The sequence below is a fragment of the Marmota monax genome, unplaced genomic scaffold (genome assembly GCF_021218885.2).
Source record: "Marmota monax isolate L192 unplaced genomic scaffold, Marmota_monax_Labrador192_F-V1.1 WCK01_AAM20220418_F8-fsc00107, whole genome shotgun sequence".
In the NCBI taxonomy this organism is placed as follows: Eukaryota; Metazoa; Chordata; class Mammalia; order Rodentia; family Sciuridae; genus Marmota; species Marmota monax.
Window position 1 is genome coordinate 3,544,758 of NW_026693761.1, and position 26,813 is coordinate 3,571,570.

The 26,813-nt window shown below is 40.9% G+C and overlaps 1 protein-coding gene across 4 annotated transcripts in view; it reads right to left on the bottom strand.

Moving 5' to 3' along the window:
• The window catches only part of Elmo1 (engulfment and cell motility 1), a 553,589-nt gene that overhangs the window by 18,653 nt on the left and 508,123 nt on the right, over positions 1-26,813 (bottom strand). For all 4 annotated transcript variants that reach the window (XM_046460598.2, XM_046460597.2, XM_046460599.2 and 1 more), the window contains 3 exons: positions 22,611-22,774; positions 15,718-15,830; positions 6,573-6,680 (listed from right to left, as the gene is read on the bottom strand). In XM_046460598.2, coding sequence (XP_046316554.1) covers positions 6,573-6,680; positions 15,718-15,830; positions 22,611-22,774 — 385 coding nt within the window. The remainder of the gene's footprint in view (positions 1-6,572; positions 6,681-15,717; positions 15,831-22,610; positions 22,775-26,813) is intronic.

Here is a 26,813-nt window from a genome sequence, read left to right on the forward strand (position 1 = left end):
TTCAGTCCCACGAGGATTGTGAATCTATGGGCACATGCAGACTAGCTTGTCTTTACCAAAGGTGGGAATTTAGGATCTCTGAGTGATCCATTCCTTATGCTGCTTCAAATCAGGAGGAGAATGTGAGATTTCACAGTTAAAGATTGTATAATTTTTTTTTCAGAAAATTGGTTGTAAAATTGATAAATATAAAATTACAGAACATAAAGAATGTTGAAACAACTGAACAGGAAGGCTATGTTTTCTGAATAAACTAAAATTAAATCTCTTGACAGCCCTCAAGCTCTCTCTACCATAAGATCAGTGGGGTTGTAGAAGCCCTTCCAGGATTCTCTGTAGGCTCCTCACCTCATGGGTTCCTCCATCCTGAAGCCCTGATTCTAGACCCTTTTGGTAGACATTATTTGCTCACTTATACCTGCCTTTCTGCTTCTTTTGGCTACATGAAAGACTACATTTCCCAATAGTCTTTGTACATAGGTGGGGTCATGTGACTAGCCTTGGCCAATGAAATGTAAGAGAAAGTGCTTCTTTTCTAGATTGAGCCAGTAAAAAGCCCACATTCTCTATTCTGTTTCCCCAGCTGCAGAAACTGAAGGAGTACAAGTTTCATTCAGATGGTGCAACTATGGATGGCAAAGCAAACATTGGCTTGTGTTCCTAGGTGCAAGTTAGATAACATGAGAAACAAACTTTTGTTGGGCTTAAGCCACTGAGATTTTGGGATAGTTTGTTTCTACAGCAAAATGTGGCAATGCAGTCTGTCCTGAGTATTATAATTCTTTACTTCAGATGCCTTTTCTGTCTCCCTACCTGGGCCCCTTTAGATTGGCATCTTGCTGTAGGTTCTCTGTATGGTTCCTGAACCTACCTTTGACTGTAAATTCTGACTTCAGTACTCCTCAAATCCATTTTCATAATGAAAAATCAGTCTTATTGCTCTTAGTAGCTGAGCTGGCTGCCTAATCAATACCCTAAAGAGGGCAGATTCAGACACTTTGAGAAGTTGATTAAAATTTCAATGGGCATAATGAAGTGAATTTTTAATATGACTAGCACACCAATTCAATAAACCTCAAGCTTCATATGAAGTTTGGATTACAAGTACATTGTAGAAAGTCTTTTGTATAATATATTACGTGGCCAGTGAATTATAGAGAGGGTTCACAATCTACAAATAGTAAGTTACTTGTTGGCTTTGAAAACTCATTGTATGGAATGGGACAAGAGGAAGATAGAGGTGAGTTCATCTCTAATGGGAAGAATTCAAGGACGAAGTTATTTCCCCAGTGGGTTTTGTGGAAGTACACTATTTTATCTTTTTAAATATGTATTGTCCCTTGTTAGAGAGATAAACTGCTATCTCACTCATAGGATTATGAAACTCACAAAAGAAAACCAAATACAAAGTAACTTTGCATTTTGCATGATTTTTCCTTTAGATACACCAAAAGATTAAGCCTAGGAAGGACTGACAATGCCATCCTTGCTAGTCCTAGGGGCAGACACAGAGGGGTCAACCTTATGCTTCTTGAATATATGTTCTAAGGAGGTCATAGCGGGATTTTTATGACTTCAAAGCCAAGCCAGTATTTACATCCGAGCAAAATGAAGAGGTGAGGCCCAGAGACAAGAGAATCAGGAGGGTCACTTCTATAAGAAGCACCTACTTTTACCCTCTGAGACAGGGCCTCATTTATTAGAATTATTCAGTTCAAGTTGGATTGAGACCATCTTAATTCAACATTCCATTTTACATATGGGAAGACTGAGGTTTTGAGAGAAGAAATCAGTTATACAATGTCACATACCTAGTGGAAGACAGAGTTGGGCTTAGTGCTTCATGCTCCAGTGTTAAGGTGTAATTTCTTACTAAGGTTTGAACATGCCAGCACCCCAAATCATGCTGAGCACTACCCCAAATATAGTTGTCACTTCTGACATGTTTAGGAAACTTTTTGCTAGTATCTGTGGAAGAAACTTTAATTTTAATTTGAAACAAAAATATCACTGAAAAAAGTAAATGTGGACACCATGATGAACAGAATTTCAGTTTTACTACCGGGAACCAAGCAAGGCAAAACTGTCTCCAGAAAGCAGCTGATAAGTCTTGAGCACTTGCTTGGGTACATAGCTCCATAGCAGAAGCTCCTGTGAGTGGAGACACAGAGGAGGGGCAGGATGACTTCAGTAGAGTTGAGTGCAGAATCTGGTCTCTCCAACCTGAGTAGGCTGGCCAAGCAGTATAGCATGATGGAAAGAGCTGTGCTTTTGGAATCAGGAACCCAGGGTTTGAATTCCAGATCCTTTTACTCTTCTACCACTTTGAGCTAAAGTTCTCAGAGCCTCAACTTCCTCATTTGCAAGGTGAAATTATAATATTTTTTATCTTAAGGAGGGGTTGCTTTAAGAATTAATTCCTAACACTGGAGCCAAGATCACATATGATTTTTAATCTAGTCAGTAGAGAGTATGGGGAAATATTTGGGCCATGATGTGGGCCATGATGTTGGATGGCTGCATTTGGATCTTTGCTCTACTATTTACTAATCTTGTGATTTTTAACCAAGGTGCAGAAAAATAAGGATGTAAAATGAGGATGGTAATGTCTACTTCTTTAATGTAGGTAGAAGGAAATTTATGTCAAGCTCTCAGCACAGTGCCCAGAATATTATATGCACTTAACAGAGGTCATTTGCAATTATTCCCATTATCAATAATCAAAGTTCATTCTCTCTGTAGATGGAGGGACCCAAATCCCTCACTGTGCTTCTATGACCCAAATGCACCACTTTGCCTGGCCGTATCAGCACTATCCTCACCTACCATGACAGGCTTAATCTCCTTCTGGGAGGGCATCAGCCTGTGCTTTCCTGCCTGTCCCTTTGATGTGGGAGTGAGGAATGCTGGCCTAGATTCTTTCAAAAGGAGGCTGCGAGGGGCCTGGGGCATGGCTGGGAAGCAATAGAGCCCTGTGTCTAGTGGGGACGATGACAGCCTATAAATCCCTCCCCACCCCGGGGAGGGGAGGGAAGTAGGATGAGAAGGATGTAAGGAAATATGGATTGCAAGGACCACATTTCCTGGCAAACAAAAAGCATATGAAAAGAGAGATTTCCTAAACTTTTGGGGAAGAAGACAGCCAAGGACAGGCCCTCAATCTTTCCTAGTGCTAGTTGAATTAAGAGGATTCAATTACACTATTGGATTCATCAATATCTCAATATTCAGCCCTGATTAACTCAAAGAGCGGAAGACAATTTTTTCCTCAGTCTTAAGAGAGGGCAATTGTACATGGCAAGAGCAGAGGCACTTAACATTAATTAAAGGAATGTCTCATTTTCCTGGTGGAATAAGTTTTTCTGACTTTTAAGGGCTCCAAGAGAGGAGCTATTTTGCTCCAGGCAGAATGCAGAATTGGAACAAAATGCAAGCCAGGACACTGGTGTGTGTTTTCATAAAGCTAATTTATTCATCAGAAGGAACTGTCTTTATTCTAAGAGTAGGTCCTTCTTACCTACTATTTTGTAACTAAGGGTCCTTTGTTTTGTGAAGAAAACTGTGATTTGTAACTTTTGCTATATTTTTTTAGTTATATTTTATTTTCTTAAATAAAATATGCATGCTTGAAGCAGTAAACTTCAGTTTTCCAGGCCAGGGAAACAGGTGGACACAGATACAATCTCACCCCCCACTCCACACACACTCCCCATATGCACACTCATTCACAACTTCTCATTATCAACCTATCTTGCAATGGATGAAGTGTTTGTGGAGAGGACTTTTTTTGTGTGCGTGAGGAGTGTGGTACCAGGGATTGAACTCAGGGAGACTTGGCCAGTGAGCCACCTCCCCAGCCCTACTTTGCATTTTCTTTAGAGACAGGGTCTCACTGAGTTGCTTAGCACCTCGGTGTTGCTGAGGTTGGTTTTGAATGCATGATCCTCCAGCCTCAGTCTCCCCAGCCTCTGGGATTATAGGTGTGCACCACTGTGCCAGGCTAAGGAGTGGGCTTTGAAATTTCATATTACTGGATTTCCAAGGCAGCAGAGGAAAGAGAGGGACAAGGAACAAGCGTTTTGGAGACACTGCCAGGAGGGACTGCTGAAACCTCCCAGAACCAGCATCATTCCATGGCCACCAAAAGCTGTGAGGAGATTTGCAGCTCAGGCTTTGCTCCTCTGCAACCACCCTGGAAAAGTGGCTGTCCATGCCATTGGCACTCCTGGCTGCCAGATAGCCATTTCCATCTGGGTTCTTGGAGGCGAGGCCTTAAGTAAAGTGGAGGAGGCATCAGCTTGAGTATGAACCCAGGAGGGGGTGTCAGCTTGTGTGTTGTTCACATGCAAGAACCTTCTGTAGGAGCCAGGTTGCCCATGTCCTAAGCAACTGGTCAGCTGGAACGGGTGTGCTGTACCTAGCAGCTGGCAAACCTCCAAATCACATGAGTATTCTAGGATTGAGAAGTGGATTTTATCCCTGTAATTAGGATATATAACATGTCCTGTGAGTGGGAGAGTCAATTCACTGGGCCACAGGGGAAAGAGTGAAATAAAATGATTTTCCCGTCCAGATCACTTTTTCTGTGTTTTGAGCAGGTGAAGAATAGGGCTGGGGAGTCCTCCCAGAGAGCTGCTGGTTACTCTGACCTCTAAGAACCTCGGACTCTTCATTGAACCACAGTGATGAGCAATGATTCCAAATTACTAGCCCTGAATGGTCCCTAGTTCACAAGTTTTCACCAGTGAGTTTTCATCAGTTAATATAAGTGGGGGGAAATGAGTGCACTGGTATGTTTTCATAAAGCTAATTTATCCAGCAGAAGGGACAGTCCATTATTCTAAGATTAGATCCTTTTTTTGTGTGTGTGTGTGTGATCAAGTATCCTTTCTTTTGTGACAAAAATTGTGATATGAAACTTCAGTTAGATTTTTTTTTCAGTTGTTGTTGAACACAGTACCTTTATTTTATTGATTTATTTTTGGTGGTGGTGAGGATCGTACCCAGGGATTCACACATTCCAGGCAAGCATTCTACTGCTGAGCCACAACCCCAGATTTTAATTTTTAACATTCATTTTTACAAAATTTAAAGTAGGCAATACACTAGCCATTCACTTAAAAATTGTTACTTATTGGTGAAAGCCAGATTCAGGGACTCACTATGTGGAGTATCAGGAAATATCTAGCTCAGCAGTTCTCAAACCTGTGTGGACATCAGAGTCACCTAGAAGGTCTGTTTAAACAGAGTTTGCCAGATGCTACCCCAGAGTTTCTGATTCATCAGGTCTGGGGGTGTAGGTCTAATAATTTGTATTGCTAAGAAGTTCCCACACTTAGAGAACCACCATCCTGGATATTTGAACTATGATCATAGTGTCCTCATCTACAGGCAAAAGCCCAGGACCCCCTGGGTAGGTATGCAAAGGCACAGACCCAGACTTTGCAGCAGATTTCAGATTTCTTTCTCCCAGCTTTAGGGTGGCAATGATGTGGGCTAGGAAGGGAGTTGTCCTATGGAAGGACAACTTTTGAACTGTATGACACTACAAAGACCAGATTGTCCCATTTTTAAGTTGTAGGAAGACAGAATGTTCCAGGTTATCTGCCTGAGATGTCAACCCAGAGTCTGAAAGTGTCAGGAGTTTTCTCACTTATGGTTTATTTTCGTCTTTGATGGCCATGAGCTGTAAGGAAAGTATTCCAAATTTGACTTCCATGGGCCCTGGGGTAACAAGAGGAAGGAGTGAAATAGGGTTGGGGTGGGATTCAAGACTCCGGGACATGCTTATCTGAACACCACAGGGTTGGTATAACTTCTAGAGGTTATGTAAAATGTCCTAACTGCTCCCTCTTTGCTTTCTCTACCTAAGATATCCTCCAAGGCTGTGCTCCCTTTTTCTCATTTCTCTTCCAAATTAAATCATCACCCTTGTGTATTTTATTGTTTCTGTAATGCTTTGTTTAATCTGCATTTAACACTGAACTTGCACTTGGTTTGGTGTAGGGCTAAAAGAATCCTTCCCATAACTCCCTCTTCAAAAGCATGCATATTAAAACAGACAACATACAAAAAAGCGCAAATAAACATAAGTAATATATATCTTGTGGAATATTTAGCAAATAATAGAATTTCATTCATCATAAGTTTTCAAAGTATTTGAATTACTTCTCTGAAGCAACTCAACCATACTTGAATCTGCCATTGGCTCTACATTATCATTATGGGATACATTAAACCATCATGAATAAATATGGTAGAGATCAAGCATGTAAGTTATGTGAAAGTCTTCTGGGTCATTAAAAAAAGACAGTTGACAAAATTAGGCTTATGTTATTTTGGATCCCTGAAATATCCATCTGGATAAATTATGTGAAAAGCAGATATCTGAGCTCCAAATTTATATCTTTCAGGAACAATGTCTGAGCATCCCATTTATACTCTCTGTGTGGATGCACAAGATGAACCAAATTCAAAGGGCTTATTTAGACAGTTTTGTTGTACAACATATTGTGACTAAGAAACAAACAACCAACCAAAACTCAGGTGTTCTACGTGAGAGAGCCACTTACATTTGTCCTGCAAGGAATCATGGGGCACTTCTCCCTGAGGGCTTTCTTCCAAGTCTCCATAATGTAGGACCTTGTGATTTGGAGAAAGCCGACAATACCAAAACTTGTCTGTGGAGAAAAACCACAAGTTAATAGGATAAGTGATTCTGGTATTCAAAAATATTAGCATGATTATTTCCTAATACTCTAACCTGGAGGAACAGGTGAAAAGTTATAATTCCTTTGATTTTAAATCTTGAGAAAGTATGAATTCTAGTCCCCAGGCAGTAAGCCTCCTTCTGATTTTGATATTTAGGTATCACCTGTCCTGCTTGGTCCTATTTGATAACTATTGCAAAGTTACCAAATCCTGGTGGTTTCCAGAGTATATTTAACCAGTATCTGTAACTACCCAGGAGATCATTCCTTAGGTCTGATAAAAGTGGGGAGAGAGCTAAGTGCAGAGACATGATCTGTAATCCCAGGACTTGTCATGCCAGCTACCTGGGGGCTGAGGAATGAGGATCACAAGTTCAAGGCCAGCCTGGGAAATTTAATAAGACCCGGTCTCAAAAATTAAAAAAGGGGGGGGGGCTTGGGGTGTAGCTCACTTGCAAAGCATTGTCACTGAGAGACAATGGGTTCAGTTCCTAGTCAATACTACCACCATATAGGAGGCCACATCTTGATTGACATAACAAACCCCCACCCTTCAGGGGCTAATGCACACAATGACCAGTGAATGAATTGCTGGGGACTAGTGATACACACAGGCCCTAGGAATCATGAGAGGCTCACTTGAATGATTCAGGAATTTAGCAAAAGAATAAAGACACAATCATCTCCTTCCTAATATCTTAAGTTTAGTTTTCTGAATGGGCATGACCCAGGCCTTAGGATTATTCTTACAAATAATTTCCTTGATTTTACCCCCTCAACCCCCAAAGGTAATAAGAAATACTGAATAAACCTGTGAGGCAAGGAGGGGGAAATAAGAGCCCTTGATAAGGAACTTGAACTTCAATGTTCCTGAAGCTAGACAGGCTCTGCTCCCGCCACCTCCTCCAGGAAGGTTTCCCTTGATCATTTCAGCAGAAGGGCCTCTCGACCTTTGAGCTGCTCCGGCATGTTCTTTGTATGAACACAGATTAGACTGGCATTACCGGTTCTCACATGTCAACCCCCTTAGTATCCCCCTGTATCTGCCTCCTCCCTAGGTAAGCAACTTGCCCTAGTGGGTGTACTGTGAACAATTACAGAAGGGAAAAGAGGGCTCCTGGATCCTAATTGGCCCTGACAGTGTGTAGAAGTCAGGGTCTCTCTGCTGACAGCCACTGTCCTCTCATAATTGCAATGTTCCAATCCTTGGATGCAGTGCCTGGCATATAAACACTGTATAGTAGGTGTTGGCTAAATTTATCAATGAAGACCCAAGGGCACTGGGTTATAGCACCTCAGGGCACACAGCATCCGTTATCTACAAGCCCTTTGTAGCTTTATGCAGCTGGATAATGCTATGGTTTCGGTCAAGTCACCTCATTACTGTGCTTGCAATCCCAAATTGTTTTGAAACCATTCTGACAAAAAAGCTCTCCACTACATTTTAAGAAAAGTGGTTTTCTATCTAAAATTGCTTTCACTGCAAAATCATGTTTTAACAGTATTTCCTCTAATAGTCAAACACATTTTAAGAATGGAAGTAAAAGTCACAACGAACAAGGAAAATACCCCAACTTGAGCCACAAAATCTGAGTGCCTCTGTGATTCCTATCTTCCTTTTAGTGTGCAAATGAGGCTTGAGAATTCCTGAGTGTAGTCAGAATATGGCAACCCATATTTACAGGAATCTGAACTCTGGTGGAAAAGTTTGAGATGGTGGAGAAGGTCATTTAATGGCTAGGAAAACATCTTCAATTGCTCAGTTTTCAACATTATATATACACAAACTCAGGGTTGTTTTTCTGGGAGAGCACTTCAAAGGGAGAGAAGTTATTCCCTGAGTATCTCAGCCATTTTAATTAGGCAAATGTGCAATTACTGGTTTTCCATGAGGAGCACACATTTGAGAATTTGATTTGAAATTCACAATAGGAATTGTGAATTCCAAAGGAGGATGCTCTCTTTTCTGAGCATCCAATGTGCTGTTGGGAACCTGGCATGACAGGTTTGGGTGGCTGTCTTCCCACAAGGACCTTTCATCTGGTCCCCATGCCCCATGATGACCACAATTGGCTGTATAAGGCTTTTCCTCCTCAGCTACCTCTGAGGTAGGATTTTGGGCTAAGTGAGTGACAGAAAACTGGGAAGGAAATAAGTGAGACTTGACCCTTGGAGAAGGCAATCTTATATTGAATAAGGTCTTAGCCTGTTCTTTTAGGAATCCTCTCTACAAACTGGGATAACTCAAGGGGTGAGGGGTGGTACTAGAAGACAAGGAGTCAATAAGGCACAACAATAAAAGATCATTTATATCAGAATATTTTGAGGGGAGGAGTAAAGAAATTTAACTGATACATACAATTTAATGCAAACAGATATGAGTAAATTGTACAACACACTCATCTGTAAGATATATTCACTTGTGAGACTTTGAAACACTTTGCTGCTTATATTTTCAGGAGAAATTTATTCATCCACTAAATAATTATAGTGTCGCTGCAATGCAGACAGCATTCTACTGGGTGTAGCAAGAAATCATTAGAACAAATGGCAGGCATGAGAGAGAAAATAGAAAAGCTCAAGGAAAAGGAGTCCCCTCTGTTTTTCATGTTGGCTAAGAGAAAGATGACAGAAATGCTTGTTTCCCAGGTCTGGGAAGTAGGGACAAAGACAAATCAGGAATTTGGGATGTACTATAGGGAAAATAGGAAAGGGAGGACCTCCCAAGCAATATCTTTTTGTGTTCATAAACTATTAGGGAACAGTGACTCTTTATCAGGGTTCTAGCAGGCAAACAACCATCTTCCTTGCAAATCTACCATAGAGGCTTATTTAAAAGAAACACTAAAATCCACCTGGAACTCTGCCATAACTATCTGGTATGTCCCTGACAGAATGTCCTTTCAGGATATTAAAGTCTCTTGATTTATACTATGCCACTCTTCGCTGGTTTTCTTCCTACCTCTGGCTAATCCTGCTCTCATACAAGTTTCTCTTTCTCTGTCATTTACCAAAATGATAGAGTAAAGAGATCTGTGCATCACCAACATAAGTGATGTATTCAGCTCTTCTTCATCAAATAGGAAGTCTTGGATGGATGACAGAACATTGGAAGAAGTGGGCTGTAAGGCTGACAAGCTTGCCTTGACCAGTAATCCAAACAGGGGTGCTCAGCCAGCACGGTCCTCAGGTTGAAGGCTGGAGTCCAGTTTTGGAAGGTTTAGAATCATCATCGCCATGCATTTCTATCTCAAAGGTGGGGCTGCAGGAGAGTCCAACTGCCAGCTACTACCAGCACAGCACACAGACATGGTGGTGGAGACAATTTTGGTGTCAGCTACCAGCAGCAGCTTGATTTGCAGATTCTTTTACGCTAAGAAAAATGTGCATTTTCCTTTCAAAACCCAGCAGGATGTTACTAGTTCCTCAATCCCTCTGGGCAAAGAAAAGAGTGGATTTCGTCACTAAAAGCAATCAGCAGGAAATGATGAGAACATTATCAAAGATTGTTTACTAGCATTTAAGGATAAAATAAGCATTAATATGGAGGTCTTCTAGTCAATTACGAATGAGAGTATGTTAATAGCCATCTCTCCATTCCTAAACTCAAAAATATGGAGACAATTTTGTACTTCAATCTTTTCCTTCCCCCACCCCTGTGGTGTGTGTGTGTGTGTGTGTGTGTGTGTGTGTGTGTGTGTGTGAGAGAGAGAGAGAGAGAGAGAGAGAGAGAGAGAGAGAGAGAGAGAGAGAGTTTGTGTTTAAAGGATTAAAAGGAAAAGTTGGTTTCATAGCTCATAAACCTGGTAAGAAGGGCTGTTAAAGCTACCCCCAAAGTCACATAGATTATCATGGAGCTAATTACCACCGACAACTAGATTCCTTGCAGTGTTGTCCAACAGAACTTTCTGCAGTGATGGAAATTTTCTATATCTGCTTTATTCCATAGTAAGGAAACAAATTTTAAAATTTCTTTCACTTTAATTAACTTAGCTACAGGTAGCTGGTCATCAAATCTTCAGGCGAGACTTGGCAAGCTACATAATAGTGTCCATTGGAGAGTGTGACATGCTGGCCTTTCTGTGAGGCAGAAAGCACAGCAAGAATCAAGTCCTAATCAATTCTGCTAGGGAATCAGGGGACACCCTCATTTTGGGCACAGAGCCCACAGTTGGGAGCTGGCTACTGACCCACAAGGTCTCAGAATCCTGCGTTCAGGAAGCAGAGAGTTTATACAAACTACATTCTTAGAGCACTTCCACTAGGATTTCATATTTATCCTAGGCTGACCTAAAATATGCCAAGTTTCACTGTGTTCAGGAGAAGGACTGCTTTCTGCCTGAGATGGAAACATTCCAAGTCACAAAACAAGAAGGACCCAGCAATGCCCTCAAAGGAGAATGTCACCTTCTAGGTGATGAGATGCACAACTTCTCTATTGGTCCAAGAAAAGGAAAAAAAAATAGCTAAAGATAGAGAAGAAGGTCAGCATACCTTTCAAATCTTTCTCACTTCACTGAATGTTCAAAACCAGGGAATTCAGAATTCTGTCTCCCTAGAGACATCTGTCTCTTCTCACAGCTGGTGAATCCAGAGGCCCTAAATACTTGCAAAGAGGACTTGAGATGCCTTGAAATCACAATGGCCCCGACACTTATTACCTGGGAGCCTTGGCCAAATTATAAAAATGTCCTGCTCTTCATTTGTTATGTAATGGTCATAAATGCATGAATAAAACACATGTAAAGTACATATAAGTCTAACTACATGAGTAAAACTCGTAAAGTATCCATCAAGCATCTTCCATTGGGTTGGCTACATAGTTCTGCTACATGGATAGTCTTATTCAAACAAGACAAATCTGGGTTTCTGGAAATACTAGGCGCATTAGAACTGGGAGGCAGTAACCCATATGAAGCTAGGTTCAAGTCCCTGCCTCCTCACTCAAGAGCTGGATGGCCTTGCTCTAGCTTCTCATCTCTGTGATTCTGTTTCCTCTCCTCTCAAGCAGGAGAGGAAATCATCAAGTCTTTTTGCTTTTCCATTCAATGGTGGCCTCTCTCATCCACACTACAGGGCCCTCCACATTTAGGGAACAGAGATCATTCATTATTCTGATTTATTGAAAAGTGCCCCTTTCCTGAAAATGAACTAGCTTTTACTTGAAAAATATGCATTTATTTATATCTGCCTCTTTGTTAAAATGAGTTACAGTTATGTTTAATAAAATATTTAAAGGAAATTTCCATCAAATATAGAGGAAGAAATAGCCTGATGCCCCAAGGGTTTATATGGTGCTGTGCATGAACATCCTGTTTCCTTCCAGGTTTTCTGACTAGGCCACAGGACTCAGGTAAGGCTGTGGGCACAAGTGGGGAGGCACGCCTGTTCTGTAAGGGTGGAATAGGGCAAATTTTGTCCAGTGTTGAATTCCAAGGTCATTTTGTCATGTTAGCACACAGAGAAGTCATGCTGCTCACTGAAATGGACAGCGTCCTGGATAAGAAGTAAACTTTCATGTTATCATTTCTTGATGACTCTTTAGCCCTGGAGTCTTATTAACATCATTTCAATGCAAGTGATTCTGGAAGACCTTAATTTCCGAAATATAGAAAGCAGAAGGCATATCTTGAGACTACAGATTCTCAGGAAGCAAATAGTGGCCTTAACACAGACAACTCCTGGTATTTCTTTCTTTCTTTCTTTCTTTTTTCTTTTTTTTTTTTTTTTGCTCTCCTCTATGGGAGTCCAGGGAACACAGAAGGTAAAGTCTTAGATTCCATGGTGAGGACAGAGCAGGGAGAAGTAGGTATGTGACATCCAAAGCCACTCTACCTCCTGAATTTTAAAAGTCTATATTCTGAATTACTACAAGTTAAAAGCAAGAATATACATCATTAATGAATGTTTGATTGATGGCGAATTACCATACTAAGTTGGAAACATGTATAGTTTTATTTAACTCCTGAAACTATTTGATGTTAACCAGCAGCATCCCTGCTTGAGAGGAGAGGAAACAGAATCACAGAGATGAGAAGCTAGAGCAAGGCCATCCAGCTCTTGAACCTAGCTTCATATGGGTTACTGCCTCCCAGTTCTAATGCGCCTAGTATTTCCAGAAACCCAGATTTGTCTTGTTTGAATAAGACTATCCATGTAGCAGAACTGTGAATGAGATGAGGAGAATAATGGGCAAGAATCAACCAGGGTGCCTTCCAAACAAATGTGGCATAGGGAAAGACACTTTGATCCTCCCCTCTAGCTCTGTGGGACTGGAAGTGCCTTCCTACTTTCCTCCATAAATTTAATTACTTAAATCCACTCATCTGTGTCCTCCTCACTGTGGGACAAGCTTAAAGGGAGTGTGGCCATGTACACCTGTTCTGTAACCTGGTAGAGAGGTGCGAGATCCCCTGTGGAAGCAAATCTCTCTTAAAGGGATTAAAGTTGATTTTATGTCACATTCTCATTAATCTGTGTAAATCTAAACAGAATGTTTTGATGGGTGATAGGAAACCAATTTCAGCACAGTCTATTTTGAATCCCTATTTTTAAGCACAGAAGCAGTCATCCATTTTCAAATCCACTTACCAAGCATCAAAATGCCTTCCTTTCTGCACATGGAAGGATGATCTTGTATTAAACACAGATGGTCATGCTCCCTAGGGAGCTCAGCTAATAAATTCATCATCTAGATGCTAATTTTTTGTTGTTGTTTTTCATAAGGTAGCTCATTTCGAGAAAGTTGAAAAAATCTCAAGACAAGGGATGAACACTTTTATTTAAAGAAAAAAGAATCTGTAGTTATTTCATCTAGAAATAGTATTATTCTGGTAAGTCTCACAGCAAAGCAGAATGGAAGGTTAAATTCAGTTTTAAATATTAGGATTTTACCTGGGCGTCAGAGGAGGCAATTGGTGGTATTGTTTTATTTGCTATCTCGCATCCCTAGACTCCTGTGCTCTTTGCCTAATGTCAAATAAATAAAAACTTTCTAAGTCACCTTGATGGGGGCCCTGTAATCCTAAATATCGCTTTTTTCCGAAGGCAATGAGATCAGGGCATATAATGGACCACGTGACTTACTTGAGTTCTCTGAGCCTCTAGTGCTGTCCTCCAATTTATAGATGGGAATTTGTGGCCCTGAGAGGTGACATTCTGTTTGAAGATGCCGAGGTGGTTAAGAGCCAAGAGGCTTACAACCAAATCTATTATTCCCAGCTCACTTCTTTAACCCTACATAATCTTCCAGAATAATAGTGGCTGTCTTTTGTGTTGTTTTTGAAAAGCTACATTCAGGAGTGCCTTTCTTCCTTGCAATAACCTTAGGAGATGGGTATTGTTATCTGAGGGGGAAGCTGCCTGAGATCACATGGCTGGACAGGGGTGTAGGCAAGCTGAATCACCTCGTTCCTATGTTCTTTGGCCACCGTGCCACTCTGTGTTCTTGGAACACCAGTTATTCTGACATGATGCCCAATGAAAAACTGCAGTGAGTAAGGAGGCCATGAACTCATCCTTCGGTGGATGAATGGGAGAGGTGCGTCCTCTTCCACTGCTTTTCACATTAGAGTCCCAGCTATAACTCAGTCTTTTATTATTTTTCCCCTTTTCCTCTCCTGAGGCCCAGTGTAAAGCTCACTGTGAATCTTACAATTTCCTTCCTCCAAGAAGCTCTGCCTTTGAAAGTTCCTCCAAGTGATTTTTAATGGCAGCATTGAAATATTTCGAAGTTTCTTAATACTCAGTATTGAGAAGTTATAGAGAATGGCCAGGGGGTGGGTTTAACACAGACACAAAATGTTGATGGTCATTAGTGGTGAGCTTTGTGTCTGAACAGGGCATCCATCAGGTTTCTAAAATATCTGCCAGAGTTTCTCCTGGGCTGTAACTAATGGTCTCCTTAGTACAGCTGTTAATGCCTTCACTTACTCCTGACTCTTCCTCCATCTCTTTACCTCTCCCCAAACCTTACTTTTCAGTTTCATTTTCTGTTGGTTTGTTTCTAGGGCAATATGATAGGGACATTTTGACTAAACAATCAGCAGCAGATCAAGAGAGCAAGAAACTGTTCAAGGTGAATAAACAGCTGGAAATGCTTCCCAACTATTGGATCTTGTCTACTGGCACCATTTTGACTGGACATTTTCAGGTCAGAGATTGTAAAGACAATTTATAAATCTGTCTTGAAAAAATTGTGAAAATAGATTCTACCTCACCCAATTCATTGTTACTCATATCCCCAAATAAAATACCTCTGACCTGGGAGAGAATCTGTGTTGGATATTTGAGAATAAGAGTCATCCATGCTGAAAGCTCGCAGATCCAATGCAGTGGTGGGTGATGTGCCAGTAGCACACAGAGTCATGGTAAGGAAGGACCATGGAGCTTTGGAAGATGAACCCTGCTCTTCTGTGACTTTGAGTAAATTACTTCACCCCTTAATAGTAAGTTTTCTTATCTGTAAATGAAGCCATCATCACAATAGCTGCTATATAGGGTAATTATGCATTAATACAGTCATGCTTTGCTTGATAACGGGATATAGTCTGAGAAATGTGTTGTTAGGTGGTTTCATCATTGTGTGAACATCATAAAGTATGCTTACACACAAACTAAGATGGCTACAATGTTGCTAGCTGATAAAACCTATGGGACCACCACTATGTATAAGGGTCATTGTTAGGTGAAATTTTATGAGGCACATGGCTGAAAAACTAACGTTTTGAGAAAAGTTTTGCATATGGTAAGCACACAGTACACATTAGTTATTATTGACACCAACAACTTTGTATCATTAAATGTCAAAGAATGGCTATTCAGTTCCAAGAGCCTTTTGATAATTCTGGACTTGGTTCTTCCCAGGTGGGCATGGAAACAAGGTCTTCCCTGGACTGCTATTCCTGTCCTGAGAACAGTGCTGCTAGACCAATATCATGCCCTTGTAATACCCCAGGAGCAGGCCTCTGTTGACCTAGCTCAAGTGTGGAGTGTCCCCAAACAATACCTTGCCTCCGCCGGGCATTGAGTTTCCTAAAGCAGGTCCCTTCCACCAGACGGTTCAGGCGTTGTTGTTTGATCAGCTCTAAGATTTCTGGCTGGATCTTCTCCTTTAGTTCCCTGTTGGAGGATAAACACATATTCCACCATGCACCTTGAGAAACAGGGATGGGTCAATAGGGATCATAGAAAGATGGGCAGGGGAGTGTGAACCTCACCCTTTCATGAACCCATCCTAGGACCTGCCAAGTTTGTGCTTTAGAGAATCATTTATTACGCATCAGTGGCCAGGGTTATCTGTCACCATAACTCTACGGAGTCTCTGACATTTGCAGTCTATCCACAAAAGCACCAGTGGCTTTAGTGGTGTTTTTCCAGAACAAAGTATCCTGTGAAATGTCTTATTGTACAAAGGCACAGATATAACTAATGCAAAAGTCCAGACAGTAAAATCCCTGGCCATACTTTTTTTTTTCCCTTGCAGCAAGTAAACACCTAGATTACATTTGTGATTGACCAAACAGGATTATTGAGAAACTATGTGATTGCTATTCCACAGCAAATGTAGCTTGGGCAAAACATAGATCACTTTTTGCTTTCTATTCCATCTCATAAATGGGAACCACAATAGTGTCCTAGATTCTAGTCCATAGAGATTGAGATAATTATGGGATAAATTGAACATTATTTGCATCTTGTTTCAGGCTAATGGGATGTAATTTAGTTTCAGATGCACTATGCTACAAAGATAGTATGATAGACTGCCATGGTCTTCCTAGTTTTAAAAAAGATTTTTTTCATTTTTTTTGTTGGTTCATATTAGTTATACATAGCATTAGGATTCATTTTGACATAATTATATATGCATGGAATATAATTAGCTTCAATTCAGACCCCAGTACTAGCCCTTCTCCTTCCCCCTCCCTCTACCTGATCCCTTTCCTGAACTCCACTGATCTAAAAGACATCTTTATAGAAATTCTATGTAGCACCCTGGTATTCCAGTCTAATAAAGCCAAAGATGATCTAGCTGAAGCTGGACTGGGAGATTTAGAGCCCAGCCCCCAGAGCCATGTTGATAGTATTGGCTAGAGCACAGATCCAGAAGCCAGAAGACTAGACTTACAGTCTAGGTTGTGCACATGATTAGGTTTTTGTATAGCTCATCTAAGTCTTAGTTTTCTTATCTGTAAAATGGGGATAAGAATCTCTCCTGGAATCAGACATAGCATTCCTATGTTCATATATGAATACATGACCAGTGAAACTCTACATCATGTATGACTGAAAGAATAGGATCCTAATTAGAATACCCATGTATGTGTCATATGTCAAAATACACTCTACTGTCATGCGTATCTACAAAGAACCAATTAAAAATAAAAAACTTTAAATTTTTAAAATAAAAGCAGATAAGGAAGAAAAAAGTTTGATCATCATGTTTACTAACATTCTCAGCTATTTTAATTTTTTGTCTTCAAATATTTATTTCATATGCTTACACTTGAATTTTGAATTTTGTTATCAATATTTTACTTGCAACATATTTGTAGCACATCTACAAAACTGGGTGGGAAAGCAAGGCATCACTGAATTTGCTTTGGTGACCATCTCTCCTTTCCTCAGCCCAAACACTCCAAATGCCTATATTACACTGTAGTCGAGACCCACATACTCATCAGTTTCAGCTTTGACTTTGCACTTGCCCTGACACTGGATAGCACACAACCTGTTCACCTGATGCCCTGCCCAGGTGGGGAAGGTGCTGATGCTCTGCAAGCACCTGCTCTGAGTCTAACATGTCGTGCAATTAACTGACACACCCTAAATAAAACAACTTTTGAGGACAGGTATTAATATCATCATTCCCATATAACCAATGGGGAAACAGGTCATGGAGTTTAAGTGTAGGATAGGGTACAAACTCAGGTTTACCTCTTGCAAACTTCTTCTATTTAAACATGAGCAAAAAGAAAAAAGATGTACATAAAAGGATTCAGCCATCTAACAGGGTATTCTAGTACTGCACTGATACATATTTGGGAGATGATTAAATGGCTTCAAACCTCTTATCATTTGATAATGTTCAAAGTGAATACTTATAAAGCATAATATGAAAATTCTGCCTTAGTAATAATACAGCGTGGAACATTTGTAAAGGCTTCTCTGCACAGGTCTCTTAGGGTCTCATCTCGGGCTTTCAAATCACTATAAAACTATTTATCATCAGCGTTCAGCTTTTGTAAAATGGACTCAGTAAATTGAAGCTTTGATGAACCCTGAACTGAATGAAGAAGGTGAGGGATTGCTTGAACAGTCACACACAGCAATAAATCACCGCTACCGACTTCTAAGTCCAGGCGACTGGGGAGAGAGGATGAGATGGGACCTGTGGATGAAACCACAGGAGAATGAGTTTTCAAATTTCAGCAACTCTTAGGTTATAGATGTGTCTTTAAGTAGTAGTTTCACTGAGCTATAGTTGAGTTATTAAAAAGGAAAGAAAGGTGCAGAGACTAAGGGAGGGAATTCTGAGTAATTTTAACTGATGGTTAAGACTCAAATATTCTTGTCATGGCATGCTTCAGAACCATCTTCGGGGAACACACTATCAGAAGTGAAAATGTTGCTATACGAGTTTCCAGGAGGGGAGGGAGGGAAACGGAAGAGGCAAGGGATTATCAAGGATGGTGGAATGTGATGGACATCATTATCCAAAGTACATGTATGAACACACGAATTGGGTATCAACCTACTTTATATACAAACAGAGATATGAAAAATCGTGCTTTATGTGTGTAGTAAGAATTGTAATGCATTCCTCTGTCTTGTATTAAAAAAAATAAAATCAATTTTAAAAAAAGAGTTACCAAGTATTTTTAATTTTTGTCTTTAACTCCAAAGTCTCCAAAACCTGATTGGGTAATGAGGGAAAATGAGCCAACGTTTCTTTCTAACTGATTTCTTCTTCTTTTCTTGTGAATGGACTCAGAGCTATAAAATTCACACATATTAAGAAACTTTATTAATTCCCACAATATGCTTCTGTGGCTGAGATCTGACCTCCTGGTTGACTTAGGTAATAATAGCATGGGCTGTAACTGGGTTTTGAAATTGTTAGCTTGGGGTCAGTGAGGGTAGGGTCATGGGTTCAGTGACTTTGCTTTGATAGATATTCCTTTAATTCCATCCAAAGGATTTGTAAATTAAAAAAAAAAAGGAGGAGGGAAGGTAAAAGAATGTGTGAAGAGGAATTCAAACTAGCACCATTTCTGGAAAACAATTACATGCCCAGCCCCAAAGAGGCCACTACAATACAAAGAAGACAGACAGCATCATTAGACAGGTGAATTCCTTCCTCAACCCGGAGTCTGACCACTGAGCTACTCCCCACTGTTCATCTAAAACATGGGTTGGTAAACTTTTTCTGTAAAAGGTCAGACTGTAAATTCTAAATTTAGGCTTTGTGGGCCATGTGGTTAACTTACAAAAATAAATGTGGGCACATTTGGCCAAAGAGACATAGTTTGTGGGTCCCTGATCTAGAACCACTTTGCATGGACTTTGGGCTGACTGACAGTGTCAGTTTCAGAGAAATTGATCTGTTTTTGTCTCGATACTAGAAGGACTCAGGATTTAGTCTTTGAACATCTTTTGTTCTTTCTATAACCGACACATGGCTTCAAATACCAACTTTACACTGACAGCTTCCAAATTTATATTTCTAACCTAGAACTCTCTGATGAACTTCAAACTCACTTGTCTGACTGCCTGCTTGGATGTCTTGCAGCTTTGACATGTGCAGAGCTGAACTCCTGATCCCCTTGTCCAAATCTGCTCCACCCACTCTGCCCACTGGCTCTCCTTTAGTTGTTTAAATTCAAACTTTGAGCTCATCCTTGACTCTTCTCTTTCTTATAACTACATCTAATCCATCAGAAAATAACATTGTCCTCTTCAAAATATATCAAGTTCATAGTAAAGATTCTAATCACTTCTCATCACCTCTTGCTTGGATTATTGAATGAGCTTCCTAAGATCTTCCCATTTCCAAACTTTGCTTCCTTACTTTCTGTTCCCAGTATAGCACTCATGTCAGTCCTCCACTCAAAACCCTCCAATGGCTTCCAACAAGACCCTATGTAATCAGACTCCTGTGTATCTTAGAGGTCTTGCCTCCTATTTCTCTCCCCCTTACTTATTCTGATCCAGCCACATTGGCTTCCTTGCTATTCACTGAACACTCTGATCTGATCTGTTCTCAGGGCCTTTCCAGTGGTTCTTTGCCAAGAATACCCTTCTTCCAAATACCCACATGGCATGCTCCCTGAATCTATTACCATCCTAATCAGACAGATCTACTCTTAAACTCTTTTCAAAACTAGATTCTCTATTCCCCTTATCCTGCTTCATCACTCAATGAATGAATTCCTTCTTAACATGATAACATCTAATTTACCACGTTTTTCTGTTTCTCCACAATGAAATATAATCTTCATGGGGGCAAGAGTTGTGCCTGAATCATCAACCCATGGAAGAGTGGCTGACATGTAATTGGCCCTAAACACTGAACACTGTATACCTGACCAGACCATCAGGTCTGTGTTAGCTATGGGTGAGCTTTGAGTGACGTACCCAGCCAGTCTTTAGGGAGGATGCAGATGGGCAGAATAGGTGTATTTCTGGCCTGATTGTTTTCACTTTTCCTGTCTAGTAGAGCACTGAAATAGACAAAACATACCCTGGCTCCTGCCTGCTGGTTCCAGAGACTGGGAGAATGATCCCTGAACTTCCCGTCGAAGTGCTTCACCTTCTATCACCTCTTTATGATTTTACCACAGCTGTATATAATCAAAGCTCCAGTGGGGCTGTGGTGCTTTTCAGTCTCACACCCACCAATGATGCAAAAGCTATGTCTGTAGGATTTCCTCTATTTGTATTGCTTCCCCTTACAGAGCCAACGTAATGGTAAGAGTTTCTTGTAACAAAAGAAAAGAAACTTCCCAGTGTGACAGGTAGAACCCTGGGAACTGAAAATATGAAGGCAAAGCAGGAGCCAAGTGTTCACCCTGGACACACAGCTGACATTCTTCCTTGGAACAAAATCATGGTCAAACATCAATTTAGAATCACTTGGCTTTAACTGAAGTGATATTAATTTAGAATCACTTGGCTTTCACTTAAGGGATTCCTCAAGTATCCCTTTAGGTTTTAAGAATTGTTGTCAAAAGCATAATAAAGTGTCCTTGTGTAGCACATCTGCTGAAACTGATGCTATGAAATGCAGCATTTCAGGAATGTGGGACCTAGACAGGCCAAGGCACCACTGTCCCTCTTTGCAGATGAGAACTCACATCTGCAAGGAGCCAGTCACTTATTCCAAGTGATTTCCCCTTCATGTTTCTAGCTGTTGCCATCTTCTGGCTGAGGGCCAAGGCAACACCCCGGCAGCCTAACCTCCACTAAGGCTGGCTGGTGCACAGTGTGGGTGTGACGGGGTTTACAGGGATGCTAGCCAAAGCTCTCTGGAAGCATTTCCTGCTCTCTGTTGACTAACGCCATGCCCTCTAAAGTCAGTAGTTCTACTCTACAGTTTTCAATAGTGCTTAAGATTTGGAAACAAACATATACCCAGTATTATTACTGTTTGGCTGTTGTCACTTAAGACCTGTTCACTTTCTTAGCCTCATTTCAGTCTCACACATGGCAAAGAGACTCTGATGGGGTGAACAAAGCAGTCATGGAGGGATCAGCAGACTTGAGTTCAAGTCCAGGATCTCCACTTGTCAGCAAGGCTGTCACCTTTGTAGACTATATCTGAGACTTTGAATGGAAACAAGACCTGCCCATCTCTTACGGATGCAAGGAAATGAAATAGCATGAAGGATGCTTTGCAAATTGCCATGCATTAAACATGCCAAATATAAGAGAGGAAGAAATGAGGTGCAGAAAGAGAAAGAATTAGGAACAGAGAGGTGAGGCTGAGTTGAAGATGGGCTCCAGAATCACACCTGTGGTATGAGTTGGCATACACGTGCACACACACCACACACACACACACACACACACACGTATACATATTCAGAAGAAGCTGGGCCATTTTTCTGAGGACAGATGAGAATTAATGTCAAACACCTTTCCTCTTCCCTACCCATTCTCTGTTTTCTTTTCAATAAAATGTAAGGGTAAAAAAACAGAGTTCTTAGAAAAAGACATGGCAAGAGATGAGGCAAGCAAAACAGTTCTCTTATTGGAGGTTCAGAACATTTTAAAGACGAACATACATGAAAATTTGTACAAGCTATCTATGACATTTTATGCAAAGTCCTGTAAAAAGGGGGTCTGCTGCCTTTTACTGTGAGCCTGCAGGTTATAGCCACAGGGTCATTAATATAAGATGTTCCAATGCCAACCACTGCCAACTGGGCAGGGGAGGGTGGCTCTATCTCTGCCTCTCACCACTCACACATGCACTACTTTGGGGTTCACTGCTTTAATTATTGGTTGGTTTCACTCTGGGTAGGTTGGGACATCTTGCCACTCAAAGGGCACCTGTGTAAAATACAGTTTCATAGGCAAATAAATTTGCTCCAACTGTTAGAAAAAGTCCAGAACATTTTAGCTATAAATCCCTGGAGGACTGCCAGTAACTGGGCCAGCTCCTGGTTTAGATCCATTCTGCCAGAACCTGACCCTACTACCCCCTCAGCTCAGCCCACCTGCTCAGGCCTTCCTCAGGGAGCTGCCAAGACCTCTTTACGTAATTGGAAATCATTTGGAAGGTCTTCTGTTGACCTTCCCTAGTGAGGTCACGACAGCTCATTTGGGTGATTGGCACTCACTATAGAAATGGTATGTTAGAGCCTTCAGGGAGATGGAAGTCAGAAGTGGGTAACTTACAAAATCGGGCGGGACTGGAAATCTTCCTGGTTCATCCTCTCAGACTGGCGGATTTTCAGGATCTCGGTGTAGCTCAGGTTCTGCAGTTTGCTCTTGAACTGGTCCAGGGAGCTAGGCTTGGTTGTAAGTGCTCTCATAACCTGCTCCTTCACCACCTGCATTACCTGCAGATGAAAGGAGAAAGACCATCAGTATCCTGGGAGCTGTCATATCCTGTTCAAAAAAGTCTTCGGGAGTTAATAGCTCACTGCCTCCTCCCTGGTTGCTGCTGCATATACTCTCAGCCCCAGGCTTGAGTGTGCTTTTCCAAAGAGAAAACTTCCATTATGTGCATCTTCATCTTAACTTTTTTTTTTTTTAAACCACAAGGAAGGAAATGGACTGATTAACTTGGAATGGAGGGGAGTGAAGCTTGGGAAAGGAGGAGTGTTCCATTTGTTCCATACATTATGTGATTGCTGCTGAAACTCCACTGTAAACAATACAAACTCAAGAGTCAGAAATAATCAAAGGCCAAACAACAGCTAGCAAGCCTGCCTGCTAACTATTTTTTTCCAGGAAAAATTGCTAAGACACAATTAACTGTGGAAGTCTGGTTGGCATCAGTTCCAATGAATGCATACAGATACCCACACTTCCCAGTCTTTTTTCCCCATGTTAGGGCTTGAGTATTCATGAAAACTATACACTTGGTTATAAGCATGTGGTTTAAACAAAGAGGTTTATTAAATTAGAATAGGTAGATCCCATTGGAAACCTCAAGAAAGAAAGAAAAGGTAATTTGCTGCCTCAAGACATGTCTAGCTCACCAGAAGACAATTAACCACTGCCTTTGTGAATGTAGATTCATCCACAGGATTTGTAATCTTGCATAGATCTTTTCATTTTTCATTACATATGAAAGCAAGTATTATCCTTTATAAGGTGTCTACTATGTGCTGGATGTTATGGTATATTTTATACACACACACACACACACACATATACACACACACTCTTTGTCCACTCAAATCTATAAGGTGAGTATCAACATCATCTTAACATATGAAGAAACTGCTTTGCAGCATTAAAAAATTAGTTAAAAATCACATGGTTAGGTGATAGTGGCTGAGTTGGGATTTGATCCTAGGCTTTTAAACGTTTTACTATATTGCCACTCATTCCACCATTCTTGATGTCTGGGGACTGTCATACCCTGTTTCTTTTGGAAACTTAAAAATAAGACAAAACCAAATACAAACCTATTATCCAATGAGTCCTGTGCCAAGCACTTAGCTATTCACCATCTCATTTAATTTTCCCTCTAATACACTGGACTAGGTGTGTGATCATTATTTTAAAGGTAAAAGGACTGAGAAAAGATGGACAACTTGCCCAATATCACAGATCATTGAATCCTAAGAGAGCAAGTCGCCCAGATAGATACTCCACAGACCTGATGCTGAACAAACATGAATGAAGTATGGTCTTGCCTTCTGTGAACTGAGGGTCTAATGAGAAATGTGGGCATGGCCAAAGATCATCACAGGGGAGTGTGGAAAAGACAGAGAATGATGGATTTTGTTGGCAGGGACACAAGGAGGGGGATTTCATTGAAGATGACATTTGATATAGGTTTTAAAGGAAGAATGGCTATTCAGTAGTGTGGAAATAGATGAATTCCCTGGAATGTCACCACACATTAGCCATTTTGGACTGGGCTACATCTAAATTGGAGCCAGTTATATAAGCATCATTTCATGCTCTCAGCAGAATGGCATAAAGGAAAATTCCCAGTTGATTTTCCCCACTCTGCTTCTTTTTTTACTCAAGCAAAATGCTAACTTTGGGATGCATGACAAATTTTGAAATAGTGACCATCTTACACCATGCTGCATAAATGGTGTTGATTTTAGTCAACTATAACACTTTGCCATCTTATGTGAGGGACACCCCTTTCTCCATTTAGAGAGCCTCGGAGTTGAGGCAAAGAGGTCATTATTGCCTCCCAATGTTTTTTGACCTTCTAGTGAGAAGGAGGACATGTAAAAGAGACAAAGAGAATGAAAGGAAAAAGGATTTTTGAATATCAGGTTAATGTTGACCTTCTCCTCATCTTGTAGAGAAAGAAACAATTTCAGAGGGCCAAGTAATGCCCTCACTTCTTAAAGGGTTGTCACAGAGATGACAATTTCCATGCCACATCTGCCTAGACTCCAGCAACAGGGCTAACGACTGAGCCTATGACCTGAACTGACTAACCCATGTCCTTGCCCAGATTTCTCTGACCTGATCCAAGATGGGGCAGTTTCCTCCCTCAAATTGGGAACTATAAAACTATGTCCCTTAATATTGGGGAGAGTGGAAGATAAGGAGACCAATGCCAATAAAAGACAGAATCATGATCCTGAGAGAGTGTTCGTAGGTTAAACTTTAACCATCAGGTAATTTCAACCCTTGCCTTTGGTGCTTTGGTTAAATGAATCTTTTCTTTTTCCTAAGATGGTTTGAATGGGATTCCTGTCACTTGAAACCAGAGTAACATATATATGCAATGAAGTCTAAGAGGAGTACCAACTTGTGGGGCTGAGGTTACCCAGACAGAGGGAGAAACAGGGAAGCTGGATAAGAAACAACAAAGGTACCTCGTGAAGAAAACACCTTTAAAAAAATCACCTTTCATTTATGTGTGCCTGGTTGTGCCTTTGCATGGAAACGATGATCTATTATGGAATGGGGAACATGACTCCTACCTCATGCTTAAAATCCACTCTTAGAGCTTCATTACTCTAGCTTAAGACTTTGATCCCTGTTAGATGCAAGAATGCATAGTAGAGAAATCCTTTAAATTCCCCCAAATGACTCACACTTCAATTTTAGCAAAGTATAGAATCTTTCCTAAAAATAGGTTGGGTGACTGGGAGAAGGGACCACACCACCATCAGGTCCCAGGGGAATGGAAGCTAGTGGTGTGTCTAAAGCACAAAATAGTCTGGTGGAGCTCAAGGGTAGGTCTCCCTCCTTTACTGCCCAGTTTTGCTTGGCATTGGCTTTGAGAAGTTCCACTGTTATTCTGTATGCCAAGTAAAGCAACCTCAGTGAAAGATGTTATTGTTTATTTATTTTTAAAGCTTTTTAGTTGTTGATGGACCTTTATTTTATTTCTTTATTTATATGTAGTGCTGAGAATTGAACCCAGTGCCTCTGCTAGGCAAGCACTCTACCACTGAGCTACAACCCTAGCCTTCTGTTATTGTTTAAGAAGATAACATAGTTATGTAAGTCAAACACTCCTCTGTGCCTTTGCAAAGTAGCTTCTACAACTGTCGTAATGAATCGTGCTAAGTATCTGTGAATGCTCCATGTGTACAATTTAAATCAAGACTTTCACAACCACCATTGTTAACTTTGTCCTCGGGAAAATAGCAGACCTTTTACTATTTGTTTGAAAAAACCTGCAGAAGGTGTTGCAGAGGCGTCAGCAAATCAACAGAGTTATACTTTCTAGTTACAGCACATGCTCTGCCATAGACATCAAAGAAAAGAATGCTCTTAGAATCTCCATTTGCTGGTGGTATTGACACCTTCTTCAAGCAATGTCTGCAACTCGCCAGTGGTATGCTTCTGGAATTTTCCGAGTATTTGTCTGTTCTCTGTAATAATGTCATATGTTACAAAAATGTAGGATTCCCACAAGATGATTGTACTTCAAACCGAGAAACATTTTGGCTGCTTGGAAGACTGGATTAGAGAATGGAATCAAAATTGTTGCTGGCAAAGTAGTTTAACTGTGCACCTGGTTTCACTGTTGTTTATTTAAACGTGTTCTTGCATCTTATTCCAAGATCTACTGAGCCTCTATGTGTTCCTGGTTTAATCACTTCTCTGATCCTGCCTTAATATCCACAATCCTCAACCAGCATCATTCACCCATTCATTTAACAAATGGGCTTCAAGCACCTACTTGGGGAAGGGCAATGGATGACACTGGGAGCCTTGTATGAAATGAGCTCTGGGTAGGTGGCTCAGACACATACAGGATGTCACAGTGGATTAAGAGGCTGTGCATTCATTCTATAAATACAGAGCCCCCTCTCAGGTTCCAGCAGGATGAGGATATAGTTTGGGAACTTTGGCTGAAGCTTGAGGAGATGCCACAGGTAGACACACTGAGGTGCAGGGGAGAGGCCATTCTTGGGAGAAATAATGTGATCAAAGGCTTGG